This window comes from Hypanus sabinus, chromosome 24 (genome assembly GCF_030144855.1).
Source record: "Hypanus sabinus isolate sHypSab1 chromosome 24, sHypSab1.hap1, whole genome shotgun sequence".
Lineage (NCBI taxonomy): Eukaryota > Metazoa > Chordata > Chondrichthyes > Myliobatiformes > Dasyatidae > Hypanus > Hypanus sabinus.
The window spans coordinates 27,954,701-27,968,840 of NC_082729.1; the positions used below are offsets into that span (position 1 = coordinate 27,954,701).

General features: G+C 46.9%; 1 protein-coding gene across 3 annotated transcripts in view; it reads left to right on the forward strand.

The window, feature by feature from the left end:
• LOC132380580 (sodium-coupled neutral amino acid transporter 3-like) overlaps nt 1–14,140 on the forward strand; it is a 79,700-nt gene extending 65,560 nt beyond the window's left edge. For all 3 annotated transcript variants that reach the window (XM_059949498.1, XM_059949497.1, XM_059949499.1), the window contains 2 exons: nt 5,670–5,773; nt 6,317–14,140. In XM_059949498.1, coding sequence (XP_059805481.1) covers nt 5,670–5,773; nt 6,317–6,424 — 212 coding nt within the window. In that variant the 3' untranslated portion in view covers nt 6,425–14,140. The remainder of the gene's footprint in view (nt 1–5,669; nt 5,774–6,316) is intronic.

The following is a 14,140-nucleotide window of genomic DNA, read 5'->3' on the forward strand; positions in this document are numbered from 1 at the left end:
AATCTGCCAAAGTGCAACACCTGATACTTGGCCGGATTAAGCTCTATCTGCCATTTCTCTGCCCATATCTGTAATTTTATCTACACACGTTTATATCCTGTTCTATTCTTTGGCACTCTTTTATCACCAATCATTGCGTCATCTGTGCAGTTAGTAACCCATCCATCTAGTTTTACATTCAAGTCGTTTCAATCTTATCTTCCCTGATTAAAGTTGACAGAATCATTCGAGGCACAGATAGGGCAGACTGAATCTTTTTTCCCAGGGTTGAAAAGTCTAATACTAAAGTGAGATCGTAGAACATACAGGCCCTTTGGCCCACAATATTATGCTAACCATGTAACTTACTCTAGAAACTGCCTAGAATTTCCCTACCACATAGCCCTCTATTTTTCTAAGCTCCATGTGCTCTTAAAAGACCCTATTGTATCTACCTCCACCAACATCTCTGGCAGTGTATTCCACGCATCCACCACTCTCGATGTGAAAAACGTATCCCTGACATCCCCTCCGTACCTACTTCCAAGTACTTTAAAACTATGCCTCCTCCTGTTAGCCATTTCAGCCCTGGGAAAAAGCCACAATCAATGCCTTTCAACGCTGTACACTTCTTATGTACTGTCACTCCAAGAAGAAAGGCCAAGTTCACTCAACCTATCCTCATAAGGCACACTCTCCAATCCAGGCAACATCCTTGTAAATCTCCTCTGCACTCTCTGTGTAGTATCCACATCCTTCCTGTTGTGACCAGAAATGAACACAGTATTCCCAGTGGGGTCTGACCAGGGTCATATATAGCTGCAACTTTACCTCTCAGCTCTTGAACTCAGTCCCACAGTTGATGAATGCCATCACACCATACGCCTTCTTAACAACACTGTCAACCTGCACAGCAGCTTAGAGTGTCCTGTGGACTCGGACCCCAACATCTCTCACATCCTCCACACTGCCAAGAGTCTTACCTTTAATACTATATTCTGGCTTAAAATTTGACTTACTGAAATGAGCCACTTTACACTTATCTGGGTTGAAGTCCATCTGCCACTTCTCGGCCCAGTTCTGCATTCTATAATTGTCCTGCTGTAACCCTGACAAACCTCTATACTATCCACAACACCCTTAACTTTTGTGTCATCAGCAAACTTACTAACTCACTCTTCTACTTCTTGATCCGTGTCATTTATAAAATTCACAGAGGGGTCCCAGAACAGATCCCTGCGGAACACCACTGGTCACCAACCTCCATGCAGAATATGAACCATCTACGACCATCCTTTGCCTTCTGTGGGTAAGCTTTTCTGGATTAGCAAAGCAAGGTCTCTTTGGGTCCCATGCCTCCTTACTTTCTGAATGAGCCTTGCATGGAGAACCTTATCAAATGCCTTACTGAAATCCATATATACTACATCTACTGCTCTACCTCCATCAATGTGTTTTGTTACACCCTCAAAGAATTCAATCAGGCTCATGAGGCATGACAAAGCCATGCTTACTATCCCTAATCAAGTATGTCTCTCCAAGTGCTCATAAATCCTGCCTCTCAGGATCCTCTCCAACAACTTGCCCACTACTGAAGTCAGAATCACTAATTTCCTGGTTTATCTACACTCCCTTTCTTGAACAAGGGAACAGCATTTGCAACCCTCCAACCCTCCGGTACTTCTCCTATCCCTATTGATGATGCAAAGATCATCGCCAGTGGCTCAGCAGTCTTTTGCTTCCCACAGTAGCCTGGAGTATATCTCATCCAGTTACAGCGACTTATCTAACATAATGCTTTTCAAAAGCTCCAGCACATCCTCTTTCTTAACGTCTACATGATATGCTCAAGCATTTCAGTCTGCTGTAAGTCATCCCTACAAATGCCAAGGTCCTTTTCACTCCTCCGACTCCAGGCATAAGTTTCCTCTTTTACACCTGGTTGTTTCATCCTCTTGCTCTTCACATACTTGTAGAATGCCTTTTGAATGTCCCTGAACATCTGCCACACCTCTGCCGTGCATTTCCCTGAGAACATCTGCTCCCAATTCATGCTCCCAAGTTCCTGCCTAATATCATATTTCCCCCCCCACCCCAATTAAGTATTTTCCCAAATTGTCTGCTCCTTTCTTTCTCCAGCGCTATCATATAGAGTTGTGATCACTACCTCCAAAATGCTCTCCCACTGAGAGATCCTGGCACCTGACCAGGTTCATTTCCCAATACCAGATCAAGTACAGCCTCTCCTCTTGTAGGCTTATTGCACCAGGAAATCTTCCCGAACACACCTAACAAACTTCACCCCCTTTGTGCTAAGGAGATGAAAGTCAATATTAGGAGAGTTAAAATCTCCCATTTCAACAACTCTATTATTATCGAACCAGTCCATAAATCTGCCTTCTATATCTGCTACTCGATGTCATTGTTATTATTGGGGCTGGATGGTCTATATAAAAAAAACCCAGTAATTATTTCTCTCTTCCTGTTTTGGTGACTTCCACCCACACTAACTCAGTAAATAATCCCTCCACGACTTCCTCCTTTTCTGCAGCCGTGATACTATCCTTGATTAGCAATGCCACACCCCCACCTCTTTTACCTCCCACCCTGTCCTTTTTGAAACATCTAAAGCCTGGCACACTCAGCAGCCTTTACTGCTCCTGAGAAATCCAAGTCTCTGTAATGGCTGCAATGTCATAGATTAAAGGGATCAGGTTTCTTTGTCACAACGCGGGGAGAAGGCAGAAGAATGGGGTTGAGAGGTCTTGTGTACATTGAAAAATGCAGTGAAATGCATTGCTTGCGTCTATGCACTCAACATCAGTAAGGCCAAGGAACTGATTGTGGCCTTTGGAAAGGGTAAGAAGTGGGAACACACACCAGTCTTCATCAAGAAATCAGAAGTGGAAAGAGTGAGCAATTTCAAGTTCCTGAGGATCTCTGAGGATCGATCCTGGACCCAACATATTGATCAGCTATGTAACCGTTAGGCTCGGCCAGCTCGTGTTCGTCTAGGGGAAAACAGCCTCTGGCCCCGCCAAACTGAGAAATCTCATTTGTGTGGAAGCTGTGTAATGTACTGTGCCACTACAAACGCACAACGCAAAATATCAGACAGTACGCCATATGCAATGAAATGATTGAACTTTATGAATCTTAATCTGAATATAGGGTTAGTAATGAAAATTTTAAAAAGGCCCAATTCAAGGAAAAGTAAAAAGTGCATGCTGGAGTTCACTCATTCGCCATTCTTCCACCATCAGTCTCCTCCAAGCGTCGCTGACCTTCGGACCCTCACTCCTCAGTCCACTCCGTCTGTGGTCTACCAGCTCTCTCCACACCTGTCGTCTCTCTTCATCTCTCCTCAACAAAAACCGTGAAAAACCTCCTTCCAGGTTCACAAGACAGAACAACAATCTCTGACTGGGGAACACGCATACCAAAGTCCTGTTATCTCCAGCCATAACCCAAACATTGCTGCTACAGAGAAACCATTACCTCAGCAGTGAACGTTACAGAGAAGCCACTACGTTAGCCTTAGCAGTGAAACATTACAGTGTGTTACAGTTACAAAGGGCATTGTTTCATTAGGAGTTTGAGGAGATTGGGTATGTCACCAAAGACACTGGCAAATTCTTACAGGAAAGCATTCTACCTGGCTGTATCACCGTCTGGAAGAGGACTGAAGTAAACTGCAGGAAGTTGTGAACTTCAGTCAGCTCCTTCACGGGCACTGGCCTCCCCAGCATCCAGGACACATTCAAGGACCGATGCCTCAAAAAGGTGACTCAACAGCAAGGTGGTTAGCACCAATGTTTTACAGACTTGGGTTCAATTCCCGTTGCTGCCTGTAAGGAGTTTGTATGCTCTCCCCATGACTGGGTGGGATTCCTCCCACAGTCCAAAGACATATCAGTTGGTATGTAAGTTGGTTATTGTGAATTGTCCCGTGATTAACCAAGGGTTAATAAAATGATGCTTAGTTTTCAGGTACACCTGTACACTTGCTCATTAATGCAAATATCTAATCAGCCAATCATGTGGCAGCAACTCAATGCGTAAAAGCATGCAGACACGGTCAGGAGGTTCAGTTGTTGTTCAGACCAGACATCAGCATGGGGAAGAAAGGTGATCTAAGTGACTTTAACCGTGGAATGATTGTTGGTGCCTGACAGGGTGGTTTGAGTATCTCAGAAATTGTTGATTTTCACACACGTTTACAGAGAGTGGTGCAAAAAAAAAAATCCAGTGAGTGGCAGTTCTGTGGGAGAAAACACTTCGTTAGTGAGAGAGGTCAGAGGAGAATGGCCAGACTGGTCCAAGCTGACAGGAAGGTGACAGTAACTGAAATAAACACACGTTACAACAGTGGGGTGCAGAAGAGTATCTCTGAACGCTGAGCATGTCAAACCTTGTGAATGGACTATAGCAGCAGAAGACTATACCAGGTTCCACTGCTCTACCTGATAAAGTGGCCCCTGAGTGTAGATTGACACACGTACCAAAGACTTCGCAAAGCTTCCGTATAGATCATTTTGTTACACCAGTGCACCGAGGCAATATCGGGGAAAACGATGACCGAAGCACGGAATAAAGTGTTACAGTTACAGGGAAAGACCAGTGCAGCTGCAAGGGCCACAGCATTGTAGATTGTGAGGATGATGGTGAATATTAGGCTGAGGTGTTTGCCGAACTTGGCAATCAGTTTGTAGATGTTTCATCACCAGTTGAGGTGACATCCTCAGTGTGCAGTTGTTGGAGTTTCTGCTTGTGTTTATATTGCACCCCCCCCCCCCCCCACCACCAATCCCCTCACTTACCCTGGCCCTGATTGGCTACCCCTTCAGTTGACCTTTGAACTCTGAGGGGTCTGTAGATGCTGTCCATTCCGATAATGTTTGTTTACAGAGTTATCAGAAGAGGATCACACCTCTTAAGAATTCTCGTGCCTGCCCGCGCCAGAGCCTCCGCGGTGTCCCAGTTAAGCTGGTGTCCTTTCCGGTCTTTCTGCACTTGTGCTCCTGCAAGCAAGTTGAGCGTTCACGTCCTGCCTGGTCGACGTGGTTCCTGATCCTGTACACCCCAATCCTTTAGTCGGTTGTTTTAGATTGTGAGGTCAGGAGTTTATCCTTCAGTGTGTGTGAAGAGACTGATAGCAGGGGGTTTGGAGCTATGCTTCAGCCTGGTTGTACGCTGCTTTCAGACTTTTGGTGAGTGGGGTCTTGGGTCATGCCGGCTGTTCTACTGAGGCAGCAGAAAGTGACGAGGGTCCGCGGTCACAGGCAGAGCAGTTGCCGTATCACGCTGCGGTTCACTGAGAAAAGCTGGTGAAGGAAAATGCCAAAATTACTTCCTCAAGGCAAGGAATGATCTGTCTGGATTTCAGCAGATGTGATCTTTTCACCGTATTTTGATGTGTGTGACAGTAACCATGAACACGAGGGGTTCTGCAGAAGCTGGAAATCCAGAGCAATACACACACACACAGAAGGCTGCAGGAACTCAGCAGGTCAGGCAGCATCTGTGGGAGTGAATAAACAGTCAATGTTTCAAGCCGAGACCCTTCAGGGTTGAGAAGGAAGTGGGAAGAAGCCAGAATGGGAAGGTGGGGTGGGGGAAAGGGGAGGGAGTGCAGGTTGGCAGTGGATACTTTGTCCAGACTAACGTTGGTCTCCTGCTTCCCTTTAAAGGTGCCACCACTGCTCCGAGCCTCATCTTCATCCTGCCCGGACTCTTCTACATCCGGATCGTCCCCAATGACAAGGAGGCCTTGAAGTCCCGGTCCAAGATCCAGGTGATTACTGCCGTCTGCTGGGGGGTGGGGGAGGAGGGAACTGTCTCCACACACCCACCCACTTCCCTCAGTGAACTCCCCGACCAAATCCCAGCCACCTCCCACCCTCCTCCTCCCTACTGGGGCCACTGGTCAGGAACCCTGATCAATGCTGGGATCGGGAATGCTGGCCTGGGTGCCGGTGCATGGGAAAGCTGTCGGGGTGGTGTTGAGGGCACTCCCTCATCTCCGTCAGTGCTCCCTGCCTTCCAGCCTGCCACAGTGCTATGCCCGTGGCCCTCACACCCCACCCCCCCCGCGCTTACGGCTCTCTCTCCGCAACCCCCTGAACCACCCTTTCCCTACTACAACTCTGCTGAGGGATGCCCCATCCGTAACTTAACCCTTGTGTTTCTCCCCCACCCCACTCCTCTACTCCCTGCACCTCTTCCTCCTCCACTACTCCCCACTCCTCCTCTCCTCTCTCCACTCCTCCCCATTTCTCCACTCCTCTCCCTTCCTCCCTCCTCTCCCACCTCTCTCTGCCCCCACCCTCCTCTACAGGCTCTCTGTTTCGCAACCGTGGGTTTCATCTTCATGATCATGAGTTTGAGCTTCATCATCGTGGACTGGACGACTGGCAGCGGGGGAGCGGCACGGGGGGGCCACTAATTGGTACCCCCACTCTTGCCTTTCTCCTCGAGTGTCCCGGGGCACCAAGTGTTTTACCGCAGTGTCTGCACCACTCCTCACTCATCCCGCTCTCCTGCACTCTATGCTCTATCCCAAGCTGTCCAGGATCCCTCTCCCTCTTGATCTCCCCCCTCCATCTTTGGGAGATGGGTGTTGCTTTTGGCAGAGGGGGAGGTCAGTAAGTTGATGTACTGAACTCTAATATTTATTTGGCAATGCAAGGACCTCTAACCCGAATGTTGCATCCCCCCACCCCTTTTCCTGCCGGACCAGCAACCACCCCCACCATTCCCAAGGGTTTGTGAGGACCGTCTGGAAGGAGGAGGGCTGGGCGCTGGTACTTCAATGCTCCTGCTCGGGAGGGTCCTGGGAGATTTCTGCCTGGATTTGGTGGTGGGTGTGGGGGAAGGGAGTGTTCCTGAGGAGGTGCGTCAGCCCTTTCTCTGGTTGGTGTGTGTGTGTGTGTGTGGTTTGTATGTGTCTGTGTGCCGGTTTCTATGCCTGTACCATCGTGTGCAGGTTAGTACACCTGTACTGCTGTGTGCCCGGGACCCCTCTCTGGGGACAGACTGGGGCAGTCGCCTACACAGCCAGAGAATGACCACAGCTACGGGGTGGGAGCGATAGGCTGATGAGGGTGTGGAGGAGTAGATTCTGTTGTACCTCCTGAGGATGCTTGATGCCTGACACCAGACCGCCCAAGGCCAGGGTGTGTGCTCGGAAACGGAAGGGAAAGGAGATTTAATCAAGGCAATGAGGGACAGAGACCACGGGCCCAATTCCCTTCACCATTCACTAGTCAATAGGAGAACTCATACCTGGGCTGCTAGGTCTCGGCCTGAAATATTTTCTGCCCATTTCCATAAGACCATAGACATCTCCCCATTGGTTCTTCTCACTCAAAATACTGGCGTTGACGTTTCGGGCTGAGATCCTTCATCGGGACTGGAGAGGAAGGGGATCAGAATCCAGAATAAAGTGGTGGGGGGGAAGTTCTGCTCCCTTCCTTTCAGACAATGGTACACAGAAAAGTTATTACATAAGGCAGTGCAGAAATAAGGTATTTCACAGTATAGATCTGGGAATTGGAGATGTACAGTACTGTCCAAAAGTCTTAGGCACCTGACCTCAACTTCGTCGAGGATGTCTGGCATTACCTGGGGAGGCAGAAGCAAGTGAGACAACCAAAGTCTGCAGAAGAACTACCACCCAATTTTCTTATAAAACCTAAGAGAATTGATGCCATTTTAAAGGCAAAGGGTGGTCACACCAAATATTGATTTGATTTTGTTTTCTTTTTACTGTTACTGCTCTTTATAGTAACTTATAAGAAACTTTTCATTATTTTTGAAAGTGGTTTTGCTTTACAGAATTCGTTTACATGTTCCTAAGACTTTTGTAGATTAGTGTAAAGCAGTGATCGTAAATAGTTTAATCTGTAAATAGGTTGAGTGTGCCAAATACACTGCCCTGGTTGGCAACTCTGGGAACATTGGTGATTGCGAGATCCTCTGATGCCCTCTCCCCCTGATATGCTGCTGGCTGTGAGCCGGATTGCGTTGGATGTCTTCGTGCCTGGTTGTCAAGGGAGGGGTGTGTGTGTGATGTGTGTGTGATGTGTGTGTGTGTGTGTGTGTGTGTGTGTTTGGCTGAGGTCAGGAAATCATTTATTTTTGTTATTTGTTTGGAGTATGTAGACTATCCCGAGGGAATCAGATTATCACTGACAAAACGATGTGAAATAAATTGCTTTGTGATACATTAAAAATTGACTTTTAAGTCACAATAAAAAGATTGTGCAGGAGTGCAATAGTGAGGTAGTGTTCATGAGTTCAGAAATCTGATGGAGGAAGAGAAGAAGCTGTTCTTAACACATTGAGTGTGGGACTTCAGGCGCCTGTACCTCCTGCCCGATGGCAGCAATGGTAAGAGGGCATGTCCTGGATGCTTAGTGTAATGGGGATAATGTGGAATGCTGGCTTGTGTGGAATTTCGGAAATAAAAATAGACAAGCCACTACATGACATTTAGTGTGTAATGGAGTAAGGGTTGATCAATCATCTGTGAGCTAAAGAGAGGTGGGGGAAGAGTGATCATAATAAATTTTCTGAAATTTTAGAATTTTATGAGGTCCGAAATGGATTCAGTCTAAAACCAGAGTGTTAAAGCAAATGGGGAGAAATGAATTTCAAAGATTCGCCAATCAAAAGGCAATGGTTAAATGTTGAAGAATTAATACGTCGTATCAGCCTCCCGGCACGGAAACAGAACATTTAGCCCATTGTGCCCCTGGTGGCAGTTTTGCCCATCTATAGAAAGCCTGCCCCTCAGATCCTTGTCAAAACCCTTTTCTCACGTCCAGCCCGAGTTCTTATCATTGAACGTCGTTTGGTATTGGAGCATGAAACCTCACAGCACAGGGCAAGGCCGCCTGGCCCACCATACTGTGACGAGCTAGTTAATCTAATTGCTTTTCCCCACACATGGGCCATATCCCTCCCCTCTCTGTTGAATCGCTTTTCCCCACACATGGGCCATATCCCTCCCCTTTCTGTTGATTCACCTGTCCGTCTAAACACCTCTTTCTCTAAAATTACTCGCCCCGCACATCTCCTTTCTCACCTTACCGGCGTGCACCCTAATCCTAGATATTTTGAGCCTGGGGAAAAAGATATCAGATGCCTATTCTGTCTATGCCTCACATAATTTTATAAACCTCTATTGAAATCTACCCTTGGCCTCTGCTGCTCTGAGAAAACAGCCTACAACCCCTCCACAGCTAGTCCACCCTCTCCTCATGGTGCATGCCCTTCAACATGTAATATATCGTTCACTTGTATGATGTGGGCGATTGCCGATTTCGGTGACCATGATTGTCCTTGGCAGAATTTTTCTCCGGAACTGGTTTGCCATTGCCTTCTGGGCCGTGTCTTTACCAGACGGGTGAGCCCCCAGCCATTATCAATACTCTTCAGCCATTGTCTGCCTGGCGTCAGTGGTCGCGTAACCAGGACTTGTGATGTGGACCGGCTGCTCGTACGACCATCTACTGTTGTGTAGTGTACTGAGGGAACTCCAGCATAGCAGCATGCAGGCTATTCAACTGAACTTTATTGATCCTCCAGTGGCTTAGGATTAACCCATTAACCACCACAACACCCACCACCTACTCCCATGGCTTCATGTGACCCCGATTGGGGGGCTAAGCAGGCGCTACACCTCGCTCAAGGGTGACTTGCAGGCTAACGGAGGGAAGGAGTGCCTTACACCTCCTTTGGTAGAGACGTACCTCCACCCCACCACCCCAAAGTAATATACACCCTTAGTTAAAAAAATACCAAGACATTTTCTGGTGTGACTATTCAGAAAATTATAGTAGTTTTGGCTATGGAGAAAATTACGTAGTATTTAATTGTAAGAAAAGATGTTATATAATTTCGGGAAAAGATCAGAATTGATATGACCAAGAAGGGAAGGGGAGGTAGAATTTAGGAATCGGTGAGAAACTTATGGAAATTTTAAAGGATTAGCTAAAGTTTCAGACTGAGAACAAGCTGGATTATATTGGGTTGGGGGGTGGGGTGGGGAAAGCATTTTGTGTCTGTGCAGAAAGTTTTGTCTGAGTATCACTTCACAGGGTCCCAGTTGAGAGTTGTGGAGGGCTGCAGGGTGACGGTGTACTGGGTAAAATCCTGATGAAGGGTCTTGTCCCCAAACGTCGACTGTTTATTGTTTACTCAGCTCCATAGACGCTGCCTGGCCTGCTGACATCCTGCAACACTTTGTTCCCCTTTACACTTGTGTACCAGACATCACATTGAACAATCTTAAGTCTTGTACTGGGTAAAATACTGGGGCTGAAAGGCAATTAACTGTCAGGCCGTGGGTCCTGGGGAGGTGGTGAAGGAATCATCCTCTTCCAGATTCTGGAAGGTGAATTTAGAAAGAGAGAGAAGGAAGCTGGGAACAGTGGGTCAGCTGTGCTGAAATCAGTCGCATGGCAATTTATTCTTGAGGAAGGAGATCCTGTTTGGCAACCCTGTCCTCGGGCTGTAAAAACAGAACCACTCGAGTGCAAGTTTGCCGTCACAGTCCCGCATTCTCGGGGTTTAAATGTCACGGAGCATTAGCTTGTTGCAATAGCAGCACAGTGCATAAATTAACCCAAATTTAATTGTAGATTAACTGAACATAAACTTCACAGCTCAGTCGCCATTTTATTAGGCTACTTCCTGCACTGCATAAAGTGAGTGTATGTTCATGGTCTTCTGCTGCTGGAGCCAATCCACTTCAAGGTTCGAGGTGTGCGTTCAGAGGTGCTTTCCTGCTCACTGCTGTTGTAATAGGTGGGTTTTTTCAGGTACTGTCACCTTCCAGCAGTCTGGCCATTCTCCACTGAGCTCTCTCATTAACAAGATGTTTTCACCCAGAGAACTGCTGCTCACTGGGTATCTTTTTGGTTTTCACACTATTCCCTGTAAATTGTTATGCATGAAAATCCCAAGAGATCAGCAGTTTCTGAGATACTCAAACCACCCTGGTCCGGCACCAACAATCATTCCACGGTTAAAATCACTTAGATCACAATTCTTCCCCCATTCTGAGGTTCGTTCCCAACTGAACCTCGTGATCACGTTGGCATGCTTTGATGCATTGAGTTGCTGCCATGTGATTGGCTGATTAGATATTTGCGTTAACGAACGGGTGTACCTAATAAAGTGGCCACTGAGTAAACATTTAAATATATTTTTCCCCCACTAGTAAGGGGACTAATGATCTGAAAGGCCATGTCTGCAGGTGATGAGAAACTGGGTTTGCAAATCGGGAAAATAGATCAGATGGAAAGTCTGATGGAGCAGTAGTGACTGTAATTTAATCCCTATAACTGAGGGGAATCAGGATTGTTTATTATCACTGGCGTACAGTACTGCGCAAAAACCTTAGGCACATATATAGCTAGGGTGCACAGTACTGTATTTGTCAATGTGGAGAGCTAGTTTGTAAACCTGGAGGGAGCAATGGCAAGGGAGGTGGCTGCGAAGGAGTGCCAGGGCCAGAGTAACGTGGGTACAGACAAACCCAGCCCTGAGACACCAGGCAAGTTCATTTAATTCCTAACAATTGGTTTATTGATCTTTGCAGAATGTCTCTCTGGTATTTCCCCTTCCCACTCTCATTCCACCCTAGCTGTATGTATATATACACACCTAAGGCTTTTGCACAGTGCTGAATGTATGTACTTTGAGAAGGCAAGCAATGGGACACGACAAGCCGTCAATAGTGTAGCAGCGAGTGCAATGCTTTAGAGCAATCTGCAACCTGGGTTCCATTCTCTCTGCCGCCAAGTTTGAGCGCTCTCCCTGTGACTGTGTGGGTTTCCTCCCACAGTCCAAAGACTTGCGCATTAGGGTTAATGAAGCTGTGGGCGTGCTATGTTGGTGCCAGAAAGGCCTCGTTTGCAGGCTTCCCCTCACTACCCCCAGCACAATCCTCGGTCTGTGTTGGTCATTGATGTAAATGAGGCCTTTCTCAGTTTGTGCCATCTAAAGGTGGCCTTCCATAACACACACAGAATGGAGGATCATAGGTTCTTGATTGGTGGGTGTGTCAAAGGTCAGGAGAATGGGGTTGAAAGGGATAATAAATCAGCCATGATGGAATGGCAGAGCAGATGTGATTGGCCAATGGCCTAATTCTGTCCCTATGTCTTAAGGTTATGGTAACATGCTAAAAACATACAGAAAATGCTGGAGGAAATCATAAATGAGTAAACAGTCGACATTTCGGGCTGAGACACTTCTTCAGGACTGAGAAGGAAGGGGGAGGTCACCAGAATAAAAAGGGGGGAATGGAAGGAGGGAAGGTAAAGAGCCCAAAGAAGGAATCTGACAGGAGAGGAGAGTGGACACCGGGGGGGGGGGGGGGGGGGAGTTTTTAATCACTTTTAATCTAATCTTTCTCAGGGAGGGGGCACTAAAAATCAGATGGCGTAGGTTTAAGGTGAGGTAAGAGATTTAAAAGGGACATCAGGGGCAGCTTCTTCATGCAACCAGTGGTGCCTATTTGAAATGAACTGCCTGAAATAGTGGCCAAGCCGGGCACGTTGGCAACATTTGAAAGCTGTCTCAACAAGAGAGTGGATAAGCGAGGTTTAGAGGGCAGTTGGCCAAACACGGGCAGATGGGACTAGTTCACAAGGCAACATGACTGTCATGAATGAGTTGGGCCAAAGGGCCTCTTTCTGTGCTGTCTGCCTCTATTACACACAGCAGAAGTAACCACAACAGACCTCAGTCACAAGAGATTGTGCAGGTGTTGGGAATCTTGAGCAATGCACACAAAATGCTGGAGGAACTCGGCATCTATGGAGGGGAATGAGCAGTCAGTTTTTTGACCCAAGACCCTTCATCTCTTCATAGGTGCTGCCCCACCTGCAATTTGTGTGCCTTGCCGAATTGCCCCAGGTTGATTGCTGTTTCTAGGATGCTTCAAAAGGATTCGGAATAAAGCATGCTTTAAACCAAGGGCAGAGGATGAAGGAAGGAAATCTGTCTTTACCCTCGCCATTGGATCTATTTGTCAATTTGAATTGATCTCCGCGGTCACTATTGTGAGGTTGGAATTACTCTGCCAGGTGTTTGAGCATCTGGAGTAGAAGCCCAACCATTACACTGCAGTTGTGCAGGTCGACTGGTGAAGAATTTGTAATTGAGGGAACGAGTCTCACTACCTGTGACCAGTCACTCCACCAGGATGTTAAACTGTTAAAACCCTAAGCCCCATTCTTTGGTACTGAACAGTGCGGATGTAGAGTGGTACTACCTTAGACAGGAGCCTGGCCCAGCACGTGTTTGTGTGTGTGTGTGTATGTGGTGCATGTATGAACATGTGTATGCGTGAGCATGTATGTGTGTGTATACGTGTCCTGTTTGTATTTCCCTGAGTGTGATGGTCTGTTTCTGTGTGTGCATTTGGGTATGTGTGTGGGCATCTGCCTGTTTCTGTCTGTCTTTCTGGGTGTGTGTTTCTGAGTGTCTCTCTCTTTCTGGGTGTTTCTTTCTGAATGTGCATCTGTTTCTGTATGTGTGTCCTTCTCTTTCCGTTTGTGTGACTGCTTCTCTTGCTCTCAGACTGAAACACTGTGTGAAATCGAGAGGAAACCCCCTCCCCCATGCTCTGCTATACTGACGCTGTGTGGCTTCTTTGACCTTGGTTCACCTGGGTGCCTGGCTTGCGTTCCGTGTTTACCCGGCTACTTAACCCAATAAACTATGCCTTGTCTGTCCCTCCTGCAACCCCTCCCAGCCCTCCCTCCCTCTCCTGCGGGGAAAAAAGCAAAAACTGATAGCAGAAAAGACTTCTCGGTAATTTTATTTTTAGAAATATCTGAAAAGCCAAGTAAATATTTAAGGAAAGTTGGTATTGTAGCTTTAGCAATTGCTGTAACTTTTTTTGGAGCTGCTTTACTCTGTATTTTTTGTTCAATTGCGAGGAAGACTCTGCAGTTGTTTAGCTAAACCATTACTTGCAGTGGGGTTGGGGTGGAAAAGGTTTCAGCCCTTAGATATATGAATGAATTTTATGCTGTACAGAACAGCGTTTAGAGGGAGGAAAATGAAGCTTATTGAAAATCCTCTGTACATTGTTAATTAACACTGATGTGCCCCGGAATAGAATGATGGATTTGAATTCAAA